This window comes from Anopheles bellator, chromosome 2 (genome assembly GCF_943735745.2).
Source record: "Anopheles bellator chromosome 2, idAnoBellAS_SP24_06.2, whole genome shotgun sequence".
In the NCBI taxonomy this organism is placed as follows: Eukaryota; Metazoa; Arthropoda; class Insecta; order Diptera; family Culicidae; genus Anopheles; species Anopheles bellator.
The window spans coordinates 21,004,012-21,031,547 of NC_071286.1; the positions used below are offsets into that span (position 1 = coordinate 21,004,012).

The 27,536-nt window shown below is 47.0% G+C and overlaps 1 protein-coding gene across 1 annotated transcript in view; it reads right to left on the reverse strand.

Annotated features, from left to right (window-relative positions):
* Window positions 1–27,536, reverse strand: part of LOC131207169 (uncharacterized) — a 102,199-nt gene that overhangs the window by 13,386 nt on the left and 61,277 nt on the right. Inside the window, exons 4-5 of the mRNA XM_058199780.1 lie at window positions 22,753–22,886; window positions 14,798–14,809 (exon numbers count right to left, since the gene is read on the reverse strand). Of these exons, the coding sequence (XP_058055763.1) occupies window positions 14,798–14,809; window positions 22,753–22,886 (146 nt within the window). The remainder of the gene's footprint in view (window positions 1–14,797; window positions 14,810–22,752; window positions 22,887–27,536) is intronic.

Here is a 27,536-nt window from a genome sequence, read left to right on the forward strand (position 1 = left end):
AGACTGTTGCTTCTTTGTGTGTGAACCATCATTAAGACTAGAAGTGCATCGCCGGCATTGGCGACGTGCGGACAAGAAAAGCCTATCCTCGTGGCAAGAAATTCAATTCAGCACCGTGAAGAAAGCCCCTTTTGAATGGGCTCCAGTCTAGTGTACGCGTGCGGGTTAATCGACAGCGAAGTGCTTGGGCTTCTTGTATCACGCAATGACAGGACACCCTCAGCACGGGAAGGAAGTCCGGGGCAACTGTTGCATCGTTTCCACTCCGGTTGGCAGGAATAGAGAGCCGGCTCTGTAAGAGGGAACACTGCACCAGCGGGCAAATGGAAACCTCCCTCAGAACCCACACAGTGACTCGATAGGTGTGAAGTAGGATATCAAAAGCACAAAAAAAACGAGTTCCAAAGGAACGCCCAGCAGTCGAGGGAACTTTGCTCATTTATGTCATGATGTATTCTGATGAACTGATCTTTTTTCTGCCAGTTGATCAACCGACCCCGGAGATGTCCCGGAAAGACTGCTCACTTTGAAAGCTGAGATACCAGCTCAATTGAAGAAAAGTGTCTTGTCAAACAAACCAAATTACAGATATTTTCATTTATAAACACGAAGACCTCGCCGGAGCATAAGCATAGGCTCACACGTTTCAGTCATAAGAAAACGTTCATTTGTCTGACGTTGACTTTTCTTTCCACAGCCTAGTGCATCAGAACGAACCACACCTTCTCATTCATTTTGAACCGAGTCGGACATTTTGCTTGTGGCCGCCCTCTCCTACAAATTTATTTGCATTAAAAAGAGCGCATACTTTAGCACCGTCACCGTCGTTCCCAGATACACGTTTGCCGGGCTTTGCTGATGATTTGTTGTGTTTTATTTTTCACTTTGCATCGCACCATTCTCAACACCATTTGCACCATTCACCAGTGTTGTGGAGTGTTGTGATTGTAGGTTATGAGCGAAACAATACCCACAAAAGAAGGACAAAACCATACGCGGGAGAATCAAAGAATGGCCGACGAAAGTACGTCGTTCGCGTTCACGGCCATTTTTGAAGCCACCGCCACCGCGCAAACGAGTACCGCCGTCGGTGCTTTGAGGCAAATGATTGTTTCTGAAGAGCTTGGTACTACTTCGTACTCGTGTACTACACTGAGACCCTTGAACGCGCGTGCCTGCCGCCCACGGCCGACGACCACGGCGGCACACGAGGGTCTTTCTCGCAAGGGTGGTGTTATGTGTCAAAAGGGTGACGCAAAGTCGCACCCCGGCACCGTGAACTTGATGTGAAAAATGTGTCCCACGAGTAGATTGGTGGAAAACACGGACTCACGACTCGACACCCCCGTGGTTCGAGGTGGGCGAAAGTGGGCTTAAATTGTTGGAGAAGAAAAGCGAAGAGAAAACAATACCAGATACGCTGCTTGCGGGAAAACACGGCGATTGAAACGTTCAGCTGTGAACAGAAGAAGTAATCGTCCTGCCCTCCCCCACCGGGAGGAAGTCGGGTGGTCAACGTGGGCGGCCCCCGAGCACCGGGAAACCTTCGTCCCGTCCCCCCCGTGGCGGATGATTTATGGAAAATTTCAAACTAGCAAACCGGACAGACATCTTTCAGCAGCTTTGCGTGCTGATGCGTCGTTGTTACGACTTTTCCTTCGTCCGCCTGCGGTAAGCTTGGGCGTGGACGTCGGAACCGACAGACCGACCGACCGACCGACCAACTGACTGACTGACTGACTGACTGACTGACTGGCTGATGGATGGATAGTTAAGAACGAATTTCCTGACCAACTTTCTCCGCCGGCGTTTACACTGCTGCGCGAGCGCCCCATTTTCGAAGCTTTCTAGCGAGGGATTTAATCCCGGCCCCGTCAGTGCTCCGGTGCGTGGCGAAAGTTTTGTGGCTAATGATTTGTAAAACGGAGCGCCATCGTAAACGGGTTGAAACGGCGGACACCGTGGGGGTTTGGGGCAACCGACGGGCATTTTGCGAACGTTCGCTTCTCATTCGAAAACTGGTTTGTTTCGGAAGGAACGTCTTTCTTAACCTGAGTGATCGAATCACAACGAGAGTTTTGGATTCCGATGTCTCAGGATTGGCATGATCTGTTTTAAATGAAACTTCTTCTTGATAATACAACTAGCGCACAAGCAGTCCCGAGATGCTTCACTCCTTCGAGTTGCACCAAGTGACAAATCCTACTGCCGATTGCCGATTGTGTTTGCTTTTATTTAACATTAGAAGAAAAAAAAAGATCATTTTTAATATCACTAACATTTCTATTAAAACACTAGTTGGCTACTGCTAAGAATGAAACACGTTAACGTATCGCGTACGGTATTCGTCATGGTAAAAGCGAGGCACACTGAGTTTCAAACGACTGACCGGTGGCACAGGTTTAGACTAAAGTGGCCGAAAAGGCTTCCGTTTAAGCGCAAACCAATCGTGAAACGTGACACTGCTGTGCGTATGTGTGACACGATTTAAGCATTTGCTACCGACGACTTTTATGTCCGGCGAACGACGCTGGAATAAAAATTAGCAAAACACACATGAGATGTCTTCTCTGTGGCCGCTCTGAGATTGTGGAGCTCACTAGATCTGCCCATGCTGCGAACGGAAACAGTGCCGGGGGGGGTTTAGCCGAGCTTGCCGATGTATTTGTCAAGGCTAATTTGACGTGGTGACAGTTCTGGCGCAAAAGAAACGCATGGCCATGAATCAGTGTTTGTGACGGGCACAAAGGCAGCGTGTATTTTTTGGCCGCTTGTAGTATCCGAGTAGAATTTCAGAGGTTTGACAGGTAGTGTGAAAAAACAAGCAGAGAGAAACACAACAATGCACAGTGTGTTTCAGCAGCGCAAGCAACCGCGTCAGAAGCACGTGTTTCGGTGCTGCCGTCAAGGTTGGCAAATTGAATCTGTCAAACACGACAGGCAACGTGTTAATCGTCCAGAGATCAAACGGCACTAACGAAGAATGAACGCTTCGAATCTGAAATGGCGGTTGTTTTACCCGTCAGTCGGGCTGGGTCGCGCTCTCGCTTGTGTTGCCTTATTCTGAGAAACAATATCTGGGCATTTTTCCAATAACTTCAGTGGCGCGAGCTCGCGCACTGGAAACGATTCCCAATCCCAACGATTCCTGCCTACTTATTCACACATTCAAGTAAGTTATAGAGAAAAATATTGTTTCAAACTCTACCACTTTCGCATCCGTAAGTTGCCAGCTACGTGAAATTAAAGAACCAGCAAAAACAGAAGCGGCGACGGCGAAAAAGGGACCATAATTATCACTGCGGATGCACTTTTTCTAGTGCCACCCCTTTTGGTGCTTTTTTCCCTGCCCGGAAACAGCAACTCGAAAAATACAAACAAACCCAACACCGCCCCCCCGCGCACAGCATTTCCCAGCCGAACGGGCGACGAGAAAATGGCCAAACTGGAAAGCCTTTGCAGTGACAATTGCGCAAGAAAGCCGCCACAGGAAAAATAAAAAGGGGAAACCAAAACCACTCGCAAACTTATCTTTTCCCTAAAATCAGCAAAAAGCCAGAAACTTTCGTAATTGCTAATTTATAGTGTAGCATAAAGAGAGAGCCCCCGACCGACACCGACCGTGAATTAATGGCCGCCGGCCGGTGCGCGGTGCAGTGGACTTTTCTATCCGGTCCGGCATCCGCCAGGCCATTCTCTTCCCATCGGAGAGGGGAAGCGATGCTGACTTTAAAACACTCACAATTACAGTTGGGGTCCCTATTAGAGAGGAAGCGACCCAGCGGGGGGGCCATGCAACGGATCTGCTGAGGTCCGTGGTGGTGTGGTGGCCTTCTCGACCGCAGCGCTTCTGTAAGCCAAAAAAGGATATTTCGTCTGCCTAAAGGGTTTGGGATTTTTTGCCACATTGAGCCGCGTCTTTGCATTAACTACAGCTTAAAAAGAAGTAATTACTTAACGGAGCAAAACGTTCGTACAAGTTCCACCTAGAGTGGCTAATAGTAATAGCCACTTGAGACTCGTCATACTTCTTGGCACCTTTTACTTTGGAAAGTCAACAAAAAAAATGGACACAGGGCCTTGTGATATAACGTCAGGCAATCGTAGAGTGATGTCATAGCAAGTAAGTAAGTAGTAAAGTGTTTATTCATTGAAAAATAACTATTTTAATTCAAATATAACTCATTGGTTCTACACAGTTGTTAACCTTAAAATCTGTAGGAACTTTTATATGGGAAAATCGCCCTCGCTGAGATTGTGTGCTTTCTCGTACCTGATTGCTATTCTAAATGCAGTTTTATTCTTGGCCTTCCTTGGCGTTATGTAGCCCTTTGGAAAGAGAGTGTGGCAGGCGCAAGGCTTTATCTGAGCCGCTCAGTAATTTGATCTTCGTCCGGGATGTAATTTTCTCTCGAGACCCTTTGTAAGCTCACCTGTCTGTTTGTGGAACGTGTCGGCAATGTATCGTGTGCGCAGCCCTCACTGCAGAGTCGGCGGCGGCTTCCGTTTTGGGTCGAAGTCGGTAATGAGATTTTTCGGTTCGTTATTCCCAGCGGCGGGTCACTGCGTGAGATTACACACAGCGAACCGTCTCTCGCTGGTGAGGTGTGAAGCTGTTTAAATTCACTGTTACCAAAGGGAGTCGGGTCCACCTGGAAGCTTCACCATGGGCCGCAGTAACTGCACGCCCCCGATGCTTATCGTGCGGCGATTTAGGGACAGTATTTACTGATGAAAATATAGTTGAAATGACACCAGCAGAACTTGGGCTAATAAAACCGTGACCACGGCGGCCTACGTCGTGACGGGGACGTGGTGTTGTATACTATTCAGATGTATATTCTCCATCGCCCCAGCGTAACAATGGGTGCTAAAAACCGTTCTAACATAGTGCATATCCCTCGGAAAACCGGCTCCCAGGCACCAACAAGTAGAAAGGAGCGATAGGACACAATGGCCTGTAACCGCTGTTTTCAATCAGGCCTGTCAGGGGACTTGTTGTAGCGAAACAATAGTGTGCTGGATTTTCAATCACCGTTGCGGTAGCAACTATTAGAGCCCACATACGCATTTCATAGGCTGAGGGAAGTGAAATTTTAGTTAAGGTAAGGTTTCACCGGTCTTTTATGTTGCGAGCGCAGTGCACGCAGCAGCTTAACAGACACCAACAGCCGTCGTCGTCGTCGTTGTCGAATGCTGTGAGTTTCAAACATAGCCCAAAGTTAAACACTGGCCCACCTTGAAGCACCGAAAGACCCTTTATGCCGCCGGGGATAGGATATACAGAGGACGGACAAGTCGTTAAATGCTTAGCGACTCGGGGAAACTGTTGAATAGATGGTTACCGCTATTCGCGAACCCATTCACTCCGAAGAAATGCCATTCATATGCTGGCAACGTAGGATTAAGCACATTATAAAGTCCCATACTGGCTGGCGAGCGTCGCGATGCGAAGCCTAACGATCGAAGCGTTCGGCGCTCAAGCTCAATTACAATACAGGGAAACGCATAAATGCTGCTTGTAAAGTTCACAGGTGAATGTTTAAATTGATTTTCGAATAAGGAGTCTCTGCTGGCATTACGCCTCTGCAAGGTTTGTGTGTATTATACGAATTTTGTATCCATGTTGAGCTTTAAAAAATTGAAAATACTTAAAATGTATTAGCGTTTGCACCAAAAATTTTATAAAAATTTATATATAAAAGAAAAACTTTAGGTTCAAACTATAGGTTGTTAAATTTCAAAATAAAGTGGGTTTTTAAGCAATCTGCGGTGAGGTGAGGTGGGGGCACTGTACCTCAAAATTGGTCAATAAAAAACATAAAATGCACGACACGGAATCTATTGGCAAACAAATCCGAAAACAGTCTGCCACCTCTGGCAGCCATTCGCGGTCAACTGTATGTGTGTCTGCGCCCCCCGCCCGGCCGCCAGTTTGCATAAATGTCAGTAAAATTTATTTATTAGAAGCGACAAGTACCAGTACTTAAACCGGCAGCTTTGGCAGCTTCAATATCAATGAACCGCGCTGTGTGTCACCGAGGAAGCGTTCGCCACTTCTCGCCTTCCCGAAAGGTGGGGTGGTCGCGCACAACAAACAGGAAACGCATAAATTTCATCTTCGCCATTAAACCCGAGCCCAAAGGACCTGGACCAACTCTTGGTTTTGCTAGGGCCGTTTCGGCATTGTTGGCTGGAGTCCTCTTCGGCGTCGGTTTATTTCAGTTGCGACCGGAAGCGTGCACCAATTCCCTGGGCCCTGTCCAACGTCCAATCATCTTGCGCTTTGCAATCCTTGCGCGGAAGAAAGCTTTACTTTTGAACGACTTTGCCCCGGCGAGCTGGAGCTGCGACGACTGATTGCTATTCATCAAATCAAATGGCCGACTTTCTGAGGTTCCATTTCTTTCTTCGCTGCGATGATTATGAGAACAAACTACGGATCCACTTTGCTGGCCACTACCCTTATGCTCGCTGCAAGTCAAAATACACCGAAGGACAGTGTATAGGATATAGGAGTGTTGTTATGTAAATTTCTTTGCACCAGCAGCTTAGTATATTTAAGCACTGCATCATAAAGTGGTACATAAAACATTCAATAGGTTTAATAACTAATACACCAAAACGAAATACAACTGAAAATTAAATAAAATAAAAAGAAACAGGGTGGAATACCGCCCTTTCAAGGTTCCTTCAAAATAGCAGTACGTTTACTATTTCTTACCACTTTATGCAGAAAACAAGGTTCCTTCCGGTCCTCCTTCGGGAAGAAGAATCGCCATTGAAATTCAAATGCACCCGCCGAAGAAAATCGCTTTCGTGGGGCAGGTTCCGGTTCTGGTTCCCGGTGCCAAATCGGTCTTCTCCAAGATGCCTAACGCCATAACGCGCTTGCGAACAACACTTCCGGCAAATGAACTTTTCACCCATAACCAACATTTGTCACTCGTCACTGTTCCCTGGGCCACTGGGCACCAGCAGAGCCACCACTCTCGAGAGGCTCCCCCCAGTGAGGCTCCGGCGGGGTGCTGTTGCCAACGCCGACAACGACGACGACGACACCCGGCCCATTTCCCGTTGACGACGACCGAAAAGTTTTGTTTGGCGAAGAAAAGTTTTCCGCTCCCAATCCGGAAGCCGGACGTACACAACATCCGATCGTTCATCTTCGGGGCGCCCACCACCGCGCGCAGCCACGATCGGGAGGAGGCCGCCGCTTGGGCAAACAACAGGAACAGGACACGTCAACAACGCGGACCGGAAGAACACAACCACGAAAGGCAGGCGGCCGGCACAGAGATCAAGCGAAGTTCCGAAAAGAAATGCAAAACCGTGCGACAGAAGCAGATAAACGGTTTCGCTTGTGAAATGCGTAAAAGAACGAGAAAGATGAGCCACGTCGAGTAGAACAAGGGAACGAGGGAAAGAAATGGAAAGGACGAAGACGGACCAACCGGGAGCGAGTGGAATGAAAACCTATCGCAGCAATGGGAGCGAACATCTGTCAAACAAGTTACCCACTTTCTCCACGGCTGGTGACGACGGGACGAGACTCTACTCTCTCTCTTTCGGCGCAGGATGTTTTTCGTTTGTTTCCCATTTTTTGTCCGAACAGCAAACGGAAGCTGCCTGGGCGGGGGTGGGTGCAGGGCCTACGGTTGTCGGCCTCGAACTAATGATTAATCGTGGTCCCATCGCTCAACACGCGCACGACTAACCCGACCGACCGCCGCAAAACCGGCAAACCGAGATAATCCACGGTAAATAATGAACTTCCGGTCGCCGTGGCGTCAAAGGGCGCGGCCTCTCCCGCCGCCGTTGACAAGGCTTACGACGAAGACGGGTGCGCTAAGTTTTCGTGACGTAAAGCGTAAGCAAAACTTACGGGTCGGGAACCCCCAGCTCTTTACCTTAGCCGGCAGGGACTTTCCTCTTGTCGGAGGACACAGGAATAGAGCCGCGACCGGAACGGAAATGGAACGACAGTTACTCTTGGGGTTGTGCGTGGGGTCCGCGGTCCAGCACAGCCAAAAACTTGGGCCATTTGTTACACCGATGCAAAGAGGCTCACCAGGAGCACACGAATATATATATATTTTTGCCAACCGGCGGAACTTCTATGCCACAAACACCATGGACCCAGGAAAGCTGGGGCACAGCTGCTGACACACAGGTTAAATTTTTCCGCGTAGAATATTCCTAACGACCTTCCGCCTACCTGCCTGCCGACTCTGTCACCCTCAGCAAGGTGGATGACGGAATGGACCATTTGTCTCGAGATTGCAAATGGCGAAAGGAGTCCGCCTGCCAATACTCCCCCGAACTCCGTTACCGGGTGGGTCGGGCGCAATTTCAAACTCCTGGCTGCGCCACAAAAACGCCGCTCCTAGCCTGCCTCTGCCTGCCTGCCAGCAGCCTGACGGATCTCCGGGCGAATGGGCACAAATTTGATAAATGCATGTGCAGAAAATGGTCGAACTTTTACTGCACCAAATTGGGTCGGCAAACTCCTGCGTACTCTACACTTGACAGTTCGACATCGATTGGAGACGCTGGCGTAACTGGCGTCGGTTTGCCAGTTGTCGGAACGTGCATCGCTGGGTCTTAGTTTCTGTAACTGTAAAACGGTCGATAGGTCGCGAGGGTTTCGGAAAGATTCCGGCATCCGGTGAGAGTGGCAGACAGTTTCGTTTTACTTCCCATTGATGTACAATTTTGCAATATGCTTAGCGGCACACCAACTGGCACATTGTTAAGCGTTCAGCTGAAGTTTAAAGTGTATTTCGGTTCAAGTTCATTAGTCACATGAATTGCTTGAATGTAAATTAAATTACATGCAGCCTTCGGAGGAGGAGCCCAAGGATCGATAGGATTCGTTCGATTGCCGTTTATTCTGCATAACAACTAGCAAAAGGAGTCGGACACAAATTACAATTCGATAGACAATGAATGCATTATCTAAAAAAAAGGTTGTGAAGTTGACAACCACGCAACAAGCCAAAAAAAAACAAGAAATTCGAGGCGACAATCAAACGTTGAGGGAGAGGTTGAATATTAGTTATTCCAAAAATTGTCTCTTATCATGGACCGCGATACACCATCGAAAACATATTGGCATTGGACTAATGCATCAGGTTTTGTACAATTTATTACGGCGAGGATGAGTAACGGATGGGGCAACGACGTTTGACGAAATTGTCTTGTCTTCATAAAACTCATGGAGAACAGTGAAGAACGGGTAAGGCGTCCGGAAAGGGTTGCTGACGTGGAATCCGGATAGAATCGAAGAGTCACAGGCATAAATGACGAGTGGGTTATCCACATCCTAGACCTGCGTTATTTGGAATGCACGAGCTACGGAATCGGCAGAATTACTACAAATCGAGAACGTTTTGTGCAATTTTGAAGGCACAATTCGAATCAGATCTTTTAACGTTCGGATCTTCGTTTAATCGACGACTGATAAGGGATTTAGGATAACACACTAAGTACGAAAAATTATTATGGGTTCTAAAGCTCCAAAAAGCATAGTAGATGGATTGGCTTACGATTCGAGTGTTGTAACTTCATGTGTTTGGATTGCAATTATCTCTTTTAAATTACTTTCTGGTCGGCGGGCATTTCGCCTGCCGTTAACAACCTCCGCCAAGCAATTCGTTCCAATTCTTGGATGCTATTGAAATTTCTCTTGGCCCTAAAAAGCCGTATGGTTGTCAAAAAGCAGGCTCAAACGATTATATTGATGGCACAATTTCATAATCGCTTCTTTTGATCGAAAAAAAGCCACGCTAGAATCTGTTAGCTACTTGACATCGTGATTCCTGCCTGCGGGCTGTAAAATCAATGGAAAGCATAAAAGAGGCTCCCGGATGGGCTCTGCACCGCTTGGGGACTCTCTCACCAACCAGCAGTTTGCTTACCAATCCTTTTATCGAAAAAAGAATACAAACGAAACACTACAGGCACGCCTTTCCAACCACAAAAGAATCGTAAAATTTTAAAAGTACTCATAAAATTGTCGTTTAAGAAGCATCGTGCCCCGAACGGAGCACGCAGCGTGGCCGGCTATGGGCGGATATCACGTTCTCGGTGTGCGAAGTGTTCCACTTTTTTTAGTGTCAAAATATGGTTCCATTTTTCACTCCTCCGCGATGCTGCGTGCTCCGCGGCATCAGCGTTATGCTTCGCGCCACGTTAATGCGTCGCTTAAGCGTAACAAGTGACTCGTAAAGTGTTTCCCGCGCGCGTTTGCTTACGTTGTGGCCCACCAAAGCATACGCCACTCGACTCGTCACCGACGGCTTTGCCGCTTGGAGGGCTTCTGAGCTTCCGGAAAAACAACAACACAACACACCGTTATCAGCGTAATGACTTCACATTTTTCAGCCAGTTTTATCCTATTTGCGGGCAAAGTAAACACAGCAAACCACCTTTTGCGAACGTCAATAGGCTTGCTTGTTGGCGCGGCCAGACAAATTCAGACAAAGTCCAAGAAAGAAAAAAGGTGGCATCAAATGAGAACGGAACCGGAAAATAAGCGGTGGGAAGCGGCGCTTTCCGGTACACGGGGTGGCGGTGGTTTCCACAACCGGCTATTCGACGGCCGGTGCGTGGTGGTGGCACAATGTTCTCAATCTTCACAAACAAACGGCGATGATGAAGATGAATCTGGCGGAATCTAACGGTAGGCATCGTCAGCCGGCCCACCCGAGCAGTTTCTCGCATAAATAATATTTAATTAGTGTAATTAAAATGGTTGAGTAAATGTTCGAGTTGGCGCCTCCAAAGAACAGGGCTGCCCGGAAGCGATCAGTTCCTGCTGTCGCGGCCAAACGGCACCGCGGAGAGATGGGCGGCCTTCTTGCAGCGAATGGTGGATCATTTCGCTTTTCATTTTTGATAATACAGGGGGCGGGCGCACATATTTGCCCCATTTTAATGCCCTGCTCTAGAAATATGCCTTACGTCAGGCACGACCGCCGTTGGCCGGCTGTTCATTAGGCGCTCGTTGCGTTGTCTGGGTGGCCTTTTAAGCGCACATCGCGCGCAATGTGCACTCATTTTGAGCCGTTCTCATTTTTAATGATCCATCAGAGCCGACTAAATGGGCTCCAACTGTGCTGTTTCGCACCGCTCCCAAAGCGCGCTTCCATGTTAAGCCCCGAAGATGAATATCCTTTTCAGGACAGAAATCTCGTGTCGTTGAGATAACGGCGCGGGAACAGTTTACACAGTTAACATCATGATGAATCGAGGCGGAATGGGCAAGTTGTAGTATAATTCTTCCTTGCGACATCATATTTTGGGTAGTAAAACAGGAAACGTGCTACGTTGCTGGTACTACTACTTTCAAATAACCTGGCGGCGTAACTGAATAAAGCTTTGATTCTACTAAACACGAAAGCTTCTTTTATAAAACAACATAAAATATGGCCTAAGTTTTAGTTTAATGTATACTCTTCTCTTACTGAACGTTGATTAAGAGCAGACTCAGTGACTAAGTAAATTGTAGATAAAATTAAAAGCCTACACCAATTTCCTTCAAAAGGCAAATTACACCCATCTTGGCGCCGCTAATGAGAATCTCGTGTTTCAAAGGGCTATTGATAATGGTTTGAGCCGAGAAATTCAAATTCTTCCCGGCAGCCTCTTCAATTTGTTGGTTGTTCCGGTTAATCGTTCCATTTGATTTCCCGGCCCGTCAATTAGTTCGACGTGGCTGTAAAGTAACTCTTAGAGATCTTGACGTTAATGGAAATGGTGATCCAGGACACCAGGTAAACACAGAAGTCAATCTCGCGGTCCGAAGCGCCGGCGCCCAGGTGAAGCTCTACAACGGAGCACCCGTGTCCAGGGAGTGGGAGGGAGGGAGTAGGGAGTGGGTGGCTCGCTTTGGCGGTAGTATTCGCGAGCCACATTGTTTACCCGGGGCCCGTTGTTTGAGGGATAATTTAATTAAACCTTCAACAGAATCCGTCCAACCGAAACGATAAACCTCCGCGGCGCTCGCTTGATAAACGAAACGACTAATCGTCCGGTCGGCCATCCTAGGGCCCCCCCCTCCGGGTGGTCTTGAAGTTTCGAGGCAGCCTTCGAGCTGAACCCATCATCAGCGGTACCCGGTACTCCCCAAAAGTGTAAGCTTTAATCAGCCTTGCACAAACTTGCCCATTCGTAACCAGGACGAAAAAGGGATGTTTATGATATCGATTTTGCTGCTGATTTGCTGCGCGTTTCCTCATGTTGATTCGAAAATGCGGTCTAAAAGAGATAATTTTGCCCCGCAATTCCTCTAACACAATTGCACGGTTAGGAGCGTTGCTACTCAATTCCACGGTAAAGAGGCATTAGCAATCCGGCCAGCGCAATTCCCATTTTCCCGGACCGGTGTTCCGCCGCAACAGTCGCACTAATTGAGTGTTGAAAGTTAGCCCGGCCGGTGCTAGTAATGGTAGCCGATTCCCGGTGCCCATCAGAGATTGTTTAATGGATTAATTAATTTCAACACCATCCATTTCCCAGCGGGGCGAAAGATAATGCGTAGCCGCGCACAAGGTGATGAAAATCTGGGCGAAAGTTATTCTGATTATGCGATTGAATCCGCTGGGAGTCGGGAGAAGGCGATAACAGTCAGCGCCCCCCCGTAGGGAGTGCGAAATGAAAACGTTCCAGAAAACCACCGAGCGAGGAAAGCCGACGAGAGTTAATTTGAACAAAATAATACAACAACAATGTCTTTCTCATTGGTGATCGATCGATAAAAGCAAGTCGGTTTTTTGCGGACGAATCCCTCCTTTCATTGCTTCACAACATGAAAAATTGTTTAAGATAAATTGAGGTGTTTGAGAAATTGTGTTTGCGGTGTTTGAGAAATAGTAGAAAAGCAAATAATGTCTCAAAATGGAGTGGTGTATCATTGTGCTTGTGCGAATGTTACCTTGTAGTTTGTACTGAAATGTACTGAAACTAAACTAAAAATTTTATGTGGTCGACGGTTGAATGCCATTTGGAAAACTAATATCTGACAGTGAATGAAACGCATGAAATCACTACTTACTGGTGACTGTTGCTTGTTTGAGTGGACGTTGCGCTGTGAGTGCAGCACAAACAGAAGCAGTGTTTGCATGCGCCGACCGTTAAGTGGCATCTGAACCTCAATGGATATATTATCAAAAACCGTGTCATTCCCCCATCTGCTGAAAGCCGATGATCCGATCCGATAAAACGGGGCTATGGCAAATGATTCAATTTATGTGCAAACTCCACCAGCCTCTGATTTGGAAAAGGGTCAGAAGTTTGAGATAATCTTGATTGCACTCACGGGCGAATCAGCATACAAGCTGAGGGTCACCGTTTTGGTTCCACAATCGAACGGAGCATATCTAGTCTGGTATTTCCAAGCTATACAGACGTAAATGGTGATGGCACTAGTACATGCCATTGACAAACTCTTACCAATGCAAGGCGGCTTCTCAAACCAGCGAAAAAAAATATTGAAAATTATTGATGAATTTGGTTTTAATCGTCACAGCCATATTTCATGCATTCATGCTCAGCATAGCAGCGCAATATTTCTCCGCAGTCTATCGAATATTTCTTCTAGAAATAGCGGATTTAACAGAAGCTTATCTGACTAAATCAGAAAACAGTTTCTGTTTCTCTCTTTCTCTGTTTATTTTTTGTTCTCAATGGTACGCTTGGCTACACGAATTTATTCCAATGTTTTTGAATAAACGGCATGAATAACGGCCACAAACTTAAGTTTGATACGATCACTAGAATAAAGAGTACCATTTTTGTGACGTATTTCTATACGTGAAATATCACAGAAAACTTACTGTGTCCATACCGGAAACCCGGAAAGTCTTCAAGTAAGTTGGTTGCAGTACTTTCCTGCTGGCCGATGATTTACAGCCATAAATGTGGAAGTAATTTGTAGCGAACTGAAAAGTATCTGAAAGTAGACATAAATTTCTCGGCAACTTCTAGATGTCCAATATTTGGGGCCAGACACACAAGACACACACGGCGATAGATCACACATGGCCAGGGTCACATCGGCCACACCGGTGCGATGCACTTTTATCGGATCGGCGTCCTGATGAGTTTTCCGACGGGCGGCCAACACACACATTTCTAGGGTTCTTGTGAAAGTCGGTAAGTTTCCCACCGGACCTTGGCTCACTCGTCTAGAACGCACACACACCAATAATAAGCACCGTCGTAAAAGTTTCAACTTTTCCACCTTATCATCGACCTGGAAGCGGAGCAATGGTCAGCAGCGTAAGGCGATTGGTGTGGTGGCTCTTGCTTCTTGTCTATGAAATTTTGCGTCTTTCCGCAGCTCTGGCCGGCAGCAGTAGGACCACACCACCACTGCCTTGCAGCAGCCGGAAACTTGACCCAAGAAGCAATTTAAAATTTTTCCCATAAACTTTTAATTTCACTGTTAAGTGTTTTTCTAGGTCTTGGGAAGAGGGAAAAAAAAATCACCAGAACCCAACGGACATCGTTGCACTCGTACGGCCGCCGTTCTGTTCCGACGGGTTGGGTTTTCTGCCCGCCTTCCCGGGTGCCATTAGTGCGGAAAAGCAGTTCCTGCCGTGCTACAATTGAATGGCTCCCGAAGCAAAGAACAATAAAGAAACAAGTGCAAAAAATGGTGCTGAAGGTGCGAACGACAAGTGCCTATTTGATCACAATTCTCTCACATTTTCCGTCGACCCTTCTTGCCGGTCCACCAGGTGTTGCCAACAGTTCCGGTCGAAGGAAGTAACCAACACACGTATGTACGTACCAGGGACTCATGCTGAAACGATGTAGATAAACGGAGAATGAGCGAAACGGTGACACTTGGAAAGGTAGCCCCCGTTAACGGTCACAGAGGGCACGAAACGGCAACCGGAAATGGAAGCGGTAAAGGAAAGTGTGCTATCAAGTTTTCGGGAAAACTGTCTACGTGATGAAAAGAGTTGTCTTCATTTAACACTCTTAAGCCACCCTTAAATACTGGGGTCTATCTCGCCCATCGCAGATAAGGCACCACAACCCGCCCTTTGCTAGAACTTCTGTAGCCCTAAGCCGGGCGTACGTATGCTGGGTGTGGTGAGCCCAGAATTGTCTAACAAAAAAATGTCCAGAAAGATTACCGAACCTGCCATTTTCAGTATCGAATCAATTATGGACGACCGAAAAGAATTGCGAAATTGATCATTCTGATTGAACTTTGTCGGTATCGGAAAAGTTTGTCCGAGGTCTGTCAACGTTACTGTCGCCGTGGCGATAAGGTTCAACAAAGAAAAGAACATTACCTTAATTGTATTTATTGAACACAGGCCTTTCTCTATTGGCTATTCTACCTTTGTGAGATCCCAAAACCGAACTCATTTCGATTGATAACCACTTTTGATAACGAACCACACGGCGGTGGTACCTTTCTCTAATAAAAAAAGAAGTTTAATTTGAGGACAGTTGAAGAACGAAAAATAAGGATCAGGCACGGGTTCTGTGCGATTATTTGCTTCCACATTTTCAGTATCGAACATTTCACCCAGCGAACTTCAAAACGTTCACCAGTACAGCGCGCCATCATGATCTTGGTTCGGTAATTGTACGAATGGTCAGCAAGAGCACCGAGAAATTAAAGTTTGAAATTACTTGCCCCCTCTTGCTCCTGCTCCACGGGGCGAAGACCAATCCGGGTTTTTGCTTCTCCAAATAGGCACCCCGTCTTACCGACAAACTTACGGAGGGTGGCGCGCTATAGCTCTGGCGAAACTTTAGACACGAATCGGAATTCACGGGTTTAATATTCAGAAATCTTCATCCAATTAAAATATTGATTACTTTCTACCCAGCAAAAGCTGCCGTCTTCTCGGGACGAGCCCCACATAATGATGGTCAGCGAAGTGAATCCTTAAACCGTAGTACTTCGCACCCTGTGCGGTGGGCGATTCCGGTCCGAGAAGCTCGGTGCTCCAGATATTCAGTGGAAGAGAATCTAGACAAAAAGTACTCGAAATCAAGATAAGAAAAAATTGACGCTCTAGAAGCGTCATCCGGCCCAGCAATGTCTTTGATGTTTGTTTGACGAGAAAGATGAGGTTCGGTCCACAGGAGCAAAGTACGAGAGAAATTAAACTTTGCACTTTATGCGACAGGCGGAAATGGAACGTTCTTACACACGCTGCATTATAATCAAGCGATTGTGGAAGTTCAGCATTTTGCACATTCAATCCATCTTAATGAAGTGTGTGCCGGTTGAATGCATTACTCAACTTCTAGCGTTCGCTGGCAACATTTGCGGATGGGTTTCATATGTCACGTTATTTGATTACCTGTGCTACGCCATGAATGCAAAAGTGGTTCTATTAATTGAAAACTTGGAGACATCAGAGTTACGAAGCAGAAACGAGAGGAACATGGCAAAAGAGAAATCATTCTTCAATCCATATATAACATCCCTCAATCTTAACAGGATAATTAAAAAGTTCCAAAATATTCGAAACTTATTACTATTTATGTTTCTTATCATTTATGTCGTCATGCTGTGAAATACAGCAACAGTTCGCTGAACTGTTATTACAAAATATATGCAGCATAACCTGAAATCATTTGCCCAATTATGAAGAATTTTGCTAAATACTTAAATATTAATTTTAGTCATGGGCGGCCCTACGTTCGGCGAACTTCCATAGGTGGCCACAGCTGCCCAATAGGGCGGTCAGCAACAAGTTTTACACGGAAACGATGAAACAACACCCGACAAAACCATTCGGGGATCCAATCTCACCGAAGCGATTTACATTTTGATTCGCCTGTTGTAAAATATAGATGGTGGTAGAGCTATTCTAGGCTTCTCTACAAATTTCTGGCCCTTCTCTGTATCGCCACCACACGAATTTCGGCGACAGAAAATGGCCAAAGTTTGTCTTTCGAAGCGGCCGCTTCTCCCGCCCAGGGTACGAGACATTTCCATTTCGCGCCGCCACAAACCATTTGCCACTACTACGGCCGAGCTACGAGATGGCAATCAACGGACGGAAGATCAGTCTGTGGGTTGTGGTAGTTGCTTTGACCAGAACTAGATATTAGGTAGATACGGAAGCTCCAACTCCAACTATTACAGGCGGTCGAGCACCGTTAGGGGCGTGCGCCGGTTAATTAAATCTATTTTTCGGTGTTGATTTTTGATCAACATTCTCGTCCCAGCGAGCTGCACTTAAACAAGGGAAATCCGGTCCACGGGCCAGAGTTTCGACGATGCTCGGCTAATCAAATTATGTTGGCAGAATAACTTACAGGCCTCGTTAGGGTACGGTGGACTGAAACGGGTACAGATTGAAGGGTTTTTGTCTTCTCGGGCTTCGATTTACACAAAATACACACTGACAAGGCTGGCAGGCAATGAGGGCTCCCCGACGCCCAAGGCTAGAGGCTACTTACGTAACACATTTATTCGAACCGGAATGCTTCGGGAAATTTTAAAGGTACAAAGTTTCTCGTCCAACGGCGACCGGCGGCGAACGTTAACGAACAAATCAGCCAGCCCCCCTAAACCAAAGCGGTACTGTTTCAGGTCGACTCGAATTGCAGCAATTTTGTTTGCTATAGTTCCCGTAGTAAGCAAATAGCCGTTAAAATCGGGACCCATGCAAACGCCGAGTGCGCCGTTGCGGTCTTGTGAAAGTTTGGAAAGTCTGGAAAATGTTGCGATGGGCATTTTAGAGTGCGATAATGAGAGGGGGATCGTATATGAGAGTAAAGGCAATCAAATTGATAGTCAGCTTGTTTGAACATGATTTGGATGGTGTATGCTGCGAGTAATACGCTTCGACGATGACCATCGATTACCAGGATGTCAGTAATTACTTTTTTGGTAAACCGTTTCATGCCATTTCATGCAAAGTTGATGACTGTCACCGGTATCGATGTTGATTCTATTTTAAAAATGTGATAAATAGAAATCCACCTCATATCGTTCGTTTATTATTAGATTTAATTTTTCTTTGTTTCCCGAGATGTCGGTCCTAATCATGTTGCCCCGAGGAGAGAGGCAGCCTTCGTAAATATAGTGACCACTAGAGTCCACGCGCGCGGGTCGCCCGATAAAAGTCCCATTCCAATCTCATCGCACCCCACAAGCGCTCCTAGACCAACTACCAACTTTTCCACGACTATGTGCTATGCGGCGTCGGCTTCCATGGCCGGTGCCCCCCTCTCGTCAGATGACCGGCCTCGGACCGTAATACCAATATTGAACTTTTCAAATTACTTCCGGTCGTTAATTTTCAATTTTGACCTCGCCACCAAGCGCGTGAGGCTGTATGGGTCTGCACTACGTGAGGCGCACCCGCGGGAACGCCTAAGGCGTGCGCTCGTGGCCATGGGATCATCATGCTCCACGCCGAGACCGCAAAAACCTGGAAAAACTCGCTTTAAATCGGAAATTCCTTTCACTTCCATCATCACCATACACAGCTGCCGCCGCGTTCCTAATCACGTTCGTCATCTCTTACCGGCGGACGAACAAAAAACTCCGACCGAACTGGCGCGGTCCCTCTGGCGTGGTGGTGAGTTAAGAGAACACACACAGGCATGGCGAGTCCACCGCCGCCGGGACCGGCGAGGGATCGTAGTCTGGCCCATTAATATTCCCTCGGGGTTTTATTGAATTTTGTCCAAACAACTCGAAATCGGAGCGCGATTCGAAACGAAACGAACCGAACCGGAGAGAGCTCGCTCGACCCGGCCGGGCGGGCGGGTGGCCGGTGGACTTTTTTGCCCCAAAAACTACTTCTACGGCCGCGTGTGGACGGAAGTAGCCCAGACCGGAAACGGTGCCAGCAAGGTGTGTGCATGGCTGCCGTCGGTGCAGCTGCAGCAGGAAACATTTGGCGGTTCGACGTGCGCTCCGGAGTGTGGCTCGTAACGGGAAGATTTCGGGTCCAATTCAAACCACCGCAAATACGCCAAAGGAACACGGACCAACGGCCGCGTATACGGTGGTGTGTGTTGCAAGTGTTTGGAAACTCCCCGCTCTGGCCACGTCGTCCCTGGGTCAGGTGGCTGAAACATAGTGCTACACGTTGCTGAAGAACCCGTTTTTTCCCTCGCCTCGCCATTGATGATTTATCAGTTAACGAGCGGTGCTTTACGGGGAGGGGCGCACCGCCCGACGACGACGGCGACCATTGCACGGCGCGCCTTCACTCTCTGGGGGGGCTTAACCACCGCGAAGAGTTCCACGAAAAGTTGGGCCACATCTCGACACCGGCGATCGGATGGTTTGGGTTTCGAGTTTTCGGGTGCACGTTTTTCACGTTTTACGAAAAGCAATAATATCGCCACTGCTGCCACCGCTGGTCGATCGCTGGGATTTGACTGAAGTGGCCCGGCACCACGCGGCGACTGAGGGTCGAGGTGCCGAGTGGAGGGAGAGAGAGAAAATAAGTTTGAGTTTAATTGAAACATATTGAAGCAATTTGATTGCCGTTGAAAACGCCAATCGTGAGCAGAACACACCTTACCGCAGAGCTAGCTAGTGTGGACGTGAAAACGGAAGCCAGATCCGAACGGGTATGCAAATCTACACATGTGATGCATTTCAATGAAAGATCCTTCGCCAATGCAATTAACATTTGTGGAACATTTCTCTTGACAAACACGTGAGCAGCGTTCACGGAAGTTTTATTAATGAAAGAAATTACCTCTCTGTCTCTGTCAGTAACTTTAAATAAATTAAATTTTTGTGGGCATTAAAATTGTTCAACTCATTTAACGGTTTTTATGTTCAATGTTTAATGCGGTAATTTAAAAGTTTTGTTTGCACTTTGCACTCTCGTGAAAGCAATGCACTCCCAAACTGATTTCGCATCACAACTGATTTGCCACCAAAAGGATTTGAATTTGCCCAAAAGCTCTCCGTAGAAGCTCGAAATCGACAGGTTCTACCGCTGCCCCAGCTGCGATCACGTACCGCTCTCTTAATACACTGAGGTCAGAGCAAGGATTCGTCGCTGCCCTGTGTCTGTTAATGACTTTTAATTTACTGCTACACACGGTAGAGCGAATCTGAAATACATTCTCTGCTTCGGAACGCGACCAACAGCAGCATTGGCAAATGCTGCTCCCAAACACTGCTGGCCACCGTTCAGTGTCCGCAGTACAATATGTGGTGTGCAGCATCGTCGGTACCATTGTGACTCGAGCGTTGGCTAATTAAATTCCGAAACATCCTGCCGTTTTCCCGGGGCGAGCGGCAGTAGTATTCTTGGGCGCGCCGTAGAGAATCCAAACAATTTCACTGTGCCCGTGCGTTCGACGAAAAAGAAAAACAAATCGCGGCTTAGCGTCACCCGTCCACCCGGTGTAGTGTTTGGCGGAAGTAGAGCACACCTCATCCGCTTGCCGTCGACGTGCACTGATGCACTCGGGACATCGGTGGTGGTGGTGGCCGGTATCCGAGCAACAATGTCGCCCATTGCGACAACACCGGGCTCTGCTAGGGGTCGAGCATTCACGGGGACAAAAGGCAAACGATACCGCTACTCGCTGCTGTCAGGAATCTCGCACAGGGACTATTAGCCCTAATCTGCGCCAAAAACCACCACGGGAGCAATGATATTCTAACACTAACCTCAAACCGTTCAACGGAGACTGCACGATACACCATCGAAAGCAAAGCTCAAATCTCGCAGTCTGCCGGTGCGCCGAGCATAGCGGCGCAGCATGAAAGCATCCCTATTTGGCCGCGTGGAAACGCATGCCGGGTTTGCCAGTTAATTGGATTGCGTGTTCCTCAGCGATGTGCTTCAAGGGACCGACTTGTGGAAACTTAATGAAAATCACACCTTCGACGCGCGCGGTGGCCATTGCACGGAAAAGTGGCACAATTTTGGAAAGTAAACGGAGCTGATAAATAAGTGAAATAAGTTCAACACAATGTACTGAAGTAACCATCCCGTCGTCTTTACCGTCATATGCCTGCGGAACCACGTGTTGTTGAAGAATGGAGGCGCCTGGTCGCCTTCAATTAATTAAATCAAAAGAAGTTAAGGAACAAAACCAATGAACTACTTGCAACTCGCGTACAGTAAAGATTCGGCAACAGAGTAAGTAGTTATTAATCGATCGCCCTGCTCCATTGGAATGGTGGTGGCCTTAGTACAGAAAGCTCCATACGTGTGCAAAAAAAGCTCGCTTTTAGGATAATTCAACGATAAATAGTAACCACCGTTCTTTTCCAGGTAATGAGTTGTGTAATGCTTCTGGCCAGTGGTGCGTACCTTCAGGAAACCACTAGGCAACTGGGACAGGGTTTGACAAAGCTATACCGCACACCGCCACCTTTAGTGACGCGAATGGACGTTCGGGAGCCACTCCTATGCTACAGGGACGATCTGTCCTTCGCCGGGGAGATTTAAACAACAGCAAGACAAAGTTTTAAGCTTCTTTGCGGTTGTTGCTGTGATTTTGCTGCTGCTCCGCGCGGCACACACCATCGCCTGACTTATCCGAGAATTATTCCCACAAACACCCGCATCCACAGCCCTGGGTGTGGCGGTTGATGTGAAAGGCTCTGTGATGAAATCTTACGAAATGCGTCTGGGTACTGTGGAATGCCTTTGGCCCCGGGTTTTGTACGGGTTCAAATTAGCACACATTTCCGTGGAAGAAGAGTGAAGAAGTGATTCGGGCGAACGACATAATTTGCATGGTGCACTTCATTTAATTGTTGTGTAGACTGCGGTGTTTGCCCAAGCTTCTTCTAGCACCGAGACGAACCCTGGCTGTGTTCGCTTCTCTGCCCACAGCACAGCAGACAGCTGCCGCCAACAGACAACTTATGTGTCTTAAAGGTTCGAATAACTGTAAACTTTTGTCCCCAGCCGAACACAGCGGGGTAGTGGCACGGCGGGGGCTAGAAAGTATCCTTCTTTTACAGTAGCGTAATGCCCCCAGAGCCGGAATGACATCTTGGGGTATTGTTAAAAGTTTTAGCAGTTTGAGGTCAACTCGTTCGAAAGTTTCCCGTATTTCTCAGCCAATGAATGCAATCAGCGCCAAGTGGTGTGCTCGGTGCGCCGTTGATGCTGACAAATGACTACGCCGTTTAAAATAATGTTTTTCAATGGAATCGTCTAAAGACTAGCCGTTGCGCAACGTAACAAGATAAATATTGTTTAGGGTGCTGGACCGCTAAATGAAACTTAGCCAAATAAAGGTCCAAATATTACTCAACCAACTGGCAAACGGTTAGACACGGACACCAAATGCTTTCATTTTTGGTCACCAAATTGCATATTCTGGTGTTGCAGACCGTCACTTCACCACTCATCAGCGCAGCGGCGTGATTTAATTAAACTAAAATTTACTATTCAATCTTCCAGAGCTCGTTGTTCCCGGCTGCATTTCAATATCGCTTGCGTCCCACGGCTGGTAAACGTGCGGCCATTGGGTGCGTCATATTTCTCGTCACCCGGTGGCGTTTGACTCTATGCCACATCGTGACACTCGCGTAATTGAATACTTTGCATTCGCTTTGTCCGCTGAATAAGCAACAACGTCAGCGCCGGTTGGCTTTCAGTCTTTTTAGCGAAAGCGTGGTAGAATAATCATAATGATAGTTTCATTTTGTGAATAACCGAGACTGGCTCCCAAAGGAGAGTGCGCCGCTTCGCGCTTGTTTCTGATTTGTCACGCCCGCCACCCCGTCGTGGTAGATATTTGAATAAATGGTCTCATACTCACCACCATGTTGTTGAGCGTTAGCGTCAACTCTGCTTTCGGTCTGGAGGGCTGCGAGCTGCAGTTGGCACGCAAGACGTCGCCGGGCTCGTAGCGGGTATGTTCCGTCCATAGGGTGGGACCACTGTCTGGGAGCTCTGCAACGAGATAGCAATACATTTTCGGTCCTGATAAATGATATCGTTACAAAAGTTTTCGCATGTATACCAACATAAATCTTTACTTCGAAACGTCACTCAGAAGTTAATTCTAACAAGCTAAAAGTGTGGCCCAACATCATCGTAAAACCTTTAGACGGGACGACAACAAGCAATCTACCAAGCATATCGAAGTAGAACGCGATATCATAATTAGTGTCTCACCTTACCAATTAGTGGGTTCATACACCGTTCAAACAGGCAAAAACAACTTTTCATAACATTTGTTCTCAAGTGCTCGCCTCACTAGAGAGCTGTTTTAGAAGAGAGTTCTCTTTTTACACCGTTGTTACCGGTTTCTAGTGAAAGCTAAGAAAAACCACCCATTAAAAAGCTAGGCGTTGGAGAACATTTCGTACGCTACACGCAAACAGATAACGAAGTTTCCCATCGATTGTAGGGCTGCGCCAGAGCGTTGATGAGATCTGCCAGAGCTTCAACGAAGTTATGAATAATTGAGTGAGTTTTCTCATAAAACCATGTGCATGACGAAACAAACTCGTATCAAACATTACCTCATCCTGCCCGCATGGCAGACTTCCACGTACGCCGACCGCCCAGACCCAGATGCCGGCGGGGTGCTGGCGAAAATTTAATTTCTCGTCTTAAATTTACGCTGCAAAATTCTTTCCACGTGCAATTTGTCGACCCACACAGGAAGTCTCAAGTGCCAGCGAGTGTGTATTCGGCTTTGTTGAAAAACAACCGAGTGAAAAGGTTTACGCAGCGAAGTACAAATGAACACATCAATTCACCACTGTGCTTGAAAGCAGACATTTTCGCCCTTGTTTTCGTTATTAATCGATTTTGGGAACAATCTTTCTTGTTTTGCCGATGTCCCAGTTTTTCATACTCTCCATCGGGGCACACTCTATGAAAAAAAGAGCGTCCACAGAAAGGATCATGCAAAAGTTCAAGCGCCAAATTAAACCCTATAATGTTGCACGTCACACTTCACCATTCAACAGCCTCTCGAGCGGAGTGGCCTTCGGTATCGTGGTATCCGAATTGCTCCTTTACACCAAGCACCAGCATGACCACCACAACCCACCACAGAGAGCCAGACAGAGAGAGAGGCTCTCAGTTCTCAAGTGCTTCGCTCTTCGCAGTCCTGTGACCTGTAGTTACACATCCCCAGCCGACCGAACGACGGAGAAAGCGCTGCATGATGGAATGGAAAATCGAAAGGAAAAACTAGGGAAATGGGGCCCTCCCAAGCGACAAACTCATTTCCTGCTGGTGTGCTCCACCGGACCTCGGCCAGAGGAGTACGACGACGATGACACCGACAAATGTCGGTCGATGGTCAGAGTCAGAGTAAAGATGCTTTTAAATAATGGCCCCCTAATTGACCTTTAAATGAAATCATGTGAATAATGTTGTGCGGGTTTCAACTTTGAACGCTAGCAGCGATAGGGGCTGGCTACTGGTAGGCCGTCGGGTGAGGACCATTTATCGTCCGGCGGTTTTTCTTTGTGAACTCTCGCCCCTGGTAGTCGCCCCTGGAGCAGAGTTTTTGGTAAAAGTCGAAGGAATCAATAAATCAACGACAGTGTGGTTGGCTGAATGTGTTTGTACTTGCGCCACACCCCACAACATGCGAGTAAATGTGCAGCTCTGTGGCTACATGAATTATGTGACCAGGCTTGGCTCTCGGTGGCATTCAGTCCGTTATCGGATAAAGTTAATTAAAACCTTGGGGGTCGTATACCGTACATTTTCAACAAACATCAATATCTGTGGTGGGCTTCTTCAATTAGAAAAATCTATAAGCCTATAAGATGTAAGCACATTTAATATCTTCCAGATTGGTTAGATCGAAAGCCCGGTACCCGGTACGGGACACGTATCGGTTTGAAGAAGCAGCATGCACCACACAATACCGCAACCCTTAATGAGGCTGAATGTGAAAGAAACTTCCGGGCCCCTAACGCATGTTGCTCTCCTTGTCGGTCTTCTCGAGAGGCCTGGCGTCAATGGAATGGGTTGCGGAGATAAATGGTGCTTGCTAATCCCACTCAAGTCTCGGTTCGTCGGAAGAAAGCTACACAAAAAGCGACGATGGGCGGAACCGAAGAATGTGGTAAGTGCCACAACGAAGGGCACCACCCACCGAACGGTCTGTTGTTGTTGGCGCTCGTTGGCGGCGCTGGCTGAAGATGAATGGATATCTCATATTCCATTAAATCATGATCTAATTCTAATAGATGGCTCATCAATCTTGGCCGCGTGCGGTACTGGGGCCTTAACTACTTCCTCCAGACGATCATGCACAACAATACCATCAACAATCAAAGACGGGCTGCAAATGTTGCGGTGTGTAAATAGTGGATTTAAATATTTCGTTGCGTAAAGTTCGACGCATGAGTTGAAGTGATTTCAGCTATATTCAAGGGCTGGCTTAACGATCGAAATTGAGTATTAAGAACTTTTCTTCGTGCAGCTATTTTACCAAGAATCCATATTTTTTAAACTTTTGATATCGTTTTTATCGTTCTTACAAAACTTGGATCCTTTAAAGTCTACCTCACTGCATATGGGTGGTGCCCTTCTTTGTTGGCAAATGTCATGTGGAGCATTCATAAGAATTCGTATTACATTAAAAAATTGTTCGTAGAGAAAAATACCGATCCTGATAAAAGGCAAAAAAAATTCGAATAACTGTAAATTAAATCAATGGATTTCAAAAAGCACCTTTGACGTTTCCTGTCGATTAGAAAACGAGAAATTACCATCGAAATTTTATTTTCATATGATTGTTTCTGGTTTTTTATTAGGAATTGTCAACAATTGAGATTGAACCATTGAAAGTTTATGTTTTTACTTAATTTCTTAACCGAAAATCGATTATAATTATAAAATTATAATCAATTTTGTCCTCATTGCACGTAATGGCTTTTGTCGACTTTTATGAAATTTAAATTTAAAAAAAATATGCATGTTTGAGCAACGCTTTTTGGTGTTCGCTGTTTTGTTTACAAATTGTTAACATAAATCCCGCTTTACGTCGCTATTGAGCAATATTGCAGCTCTGCCACCGCCAACGAAGAACACAACAGCATATCTAAGCCCGAAAGCGGAAGCCGGGTGATGCCACCGCCGCATCTATCGACATCGAAAAGTACCATTGACACATAATAAGGGTCGCCACCGCCAGCCGCCAGCCAGGATTGCCGGCCAATCCCACTTCTCCGGCACAAAATCAAATGGAATGTGACACAGTAAATAAAACGGACCCTCCGTCGCGGGCCACATGACGTTGTTGTCCCCATCGAGAAGCCCGGGGCCGAACCAGCGCACGAAAACGGAAAATCACGCTCCCTAATAAGAAAGTGGATTTTTCCGATTTTATTATATCGGGCGTGGAATTTTCAACAGCGTTCCAATGAACTCGCGCGCCAGGCTGTCAGATGTCGGTCCCTCGGCTCTGTGGCCGAATATCACCATCGGGACACTGTGCTGGGGACCTGGCAAGTCCCAGTAGCTTACGGTTTTACACCGGACGCACTGGCCCTCGCCGTTTCTGCTTTACGACGTTATTTACCACATCTTCACCAGGCCGGGCGGCGGCTAACAAATGTGTGCGATTATTTCTTTGAAGATATTTATTCTCCCCCGATCGGGACGCTGTGGATCGTGCCGCGGGGGCGCCATAGTGACTACGACGATGCCACACGACAGAGTAGAGTCTGTCGGTACTGTTTGAACACTGGAATCCTATTGAATTCCATACGATAGCATCGATACCATACAAAGTAAATAGATACAACCCATGCTTGTATTTCCAACGGACATCGAGCTTCTAATGCTCGATTCGCCCACTTCTTCGCTGTTCCGCGTCGTGCCTAAACTAACTGCCCGCTGGGCAGTCACTGATGAAACAGTGTTCCGGACAGCCCACATTAAAGGTCTTGTTTGTCGTTGCAGCGTATAATACTGAAGCTAATTACCGTAAGTGTTTTGCTTTCAACCAACCGAATGAGGTATCGCTTGAGGTATAACTTTTCTGCGGTGACGTAACAATTCGTGGTCCAATTTCACGAGTGTTTGAGCTTAATTTAGATCGACAAAAAATCAACGCATTGGCACATTTCCCTCGGTTCCATGCTCGAATAGTCGCCCCCACCAAACGTCTCCAAATTCTAACGGCAAAAGTATGTTTTCGATCAACCGCACAAAGCCTACGCAACATCAATCATGTTTCGCTTGGCAAATTGTGCTGTGATCATTCGCCGTATTCTAATGTCCACAACAGGGGAAATAAAAAGAAAATATCTCGTACCACAACCAAATGAGATGCCCGGTTCGTGAACACGGTGGTGAATGTCGTTTTAATGTGCTATGAGAGCCACAAAAAAAGAAACGCTGTTTGAATAATAAACCGGAAAACGACGCGTAATGGAAAATGGAAACGCTTATTCTCCATTGATTTATAGCTTCATTCTAGATTGTAGCACGTATTTTACTACGCCCACAGACGCCGCTTCCGAAATGCAACGCGTATGGACCCAAACTCAAACATTGGCCGCGGGACGGGATGGGATTCTCTGCCCGCCGGAGATGTTGAAGGAGAGAGTAAACTTATTTTCA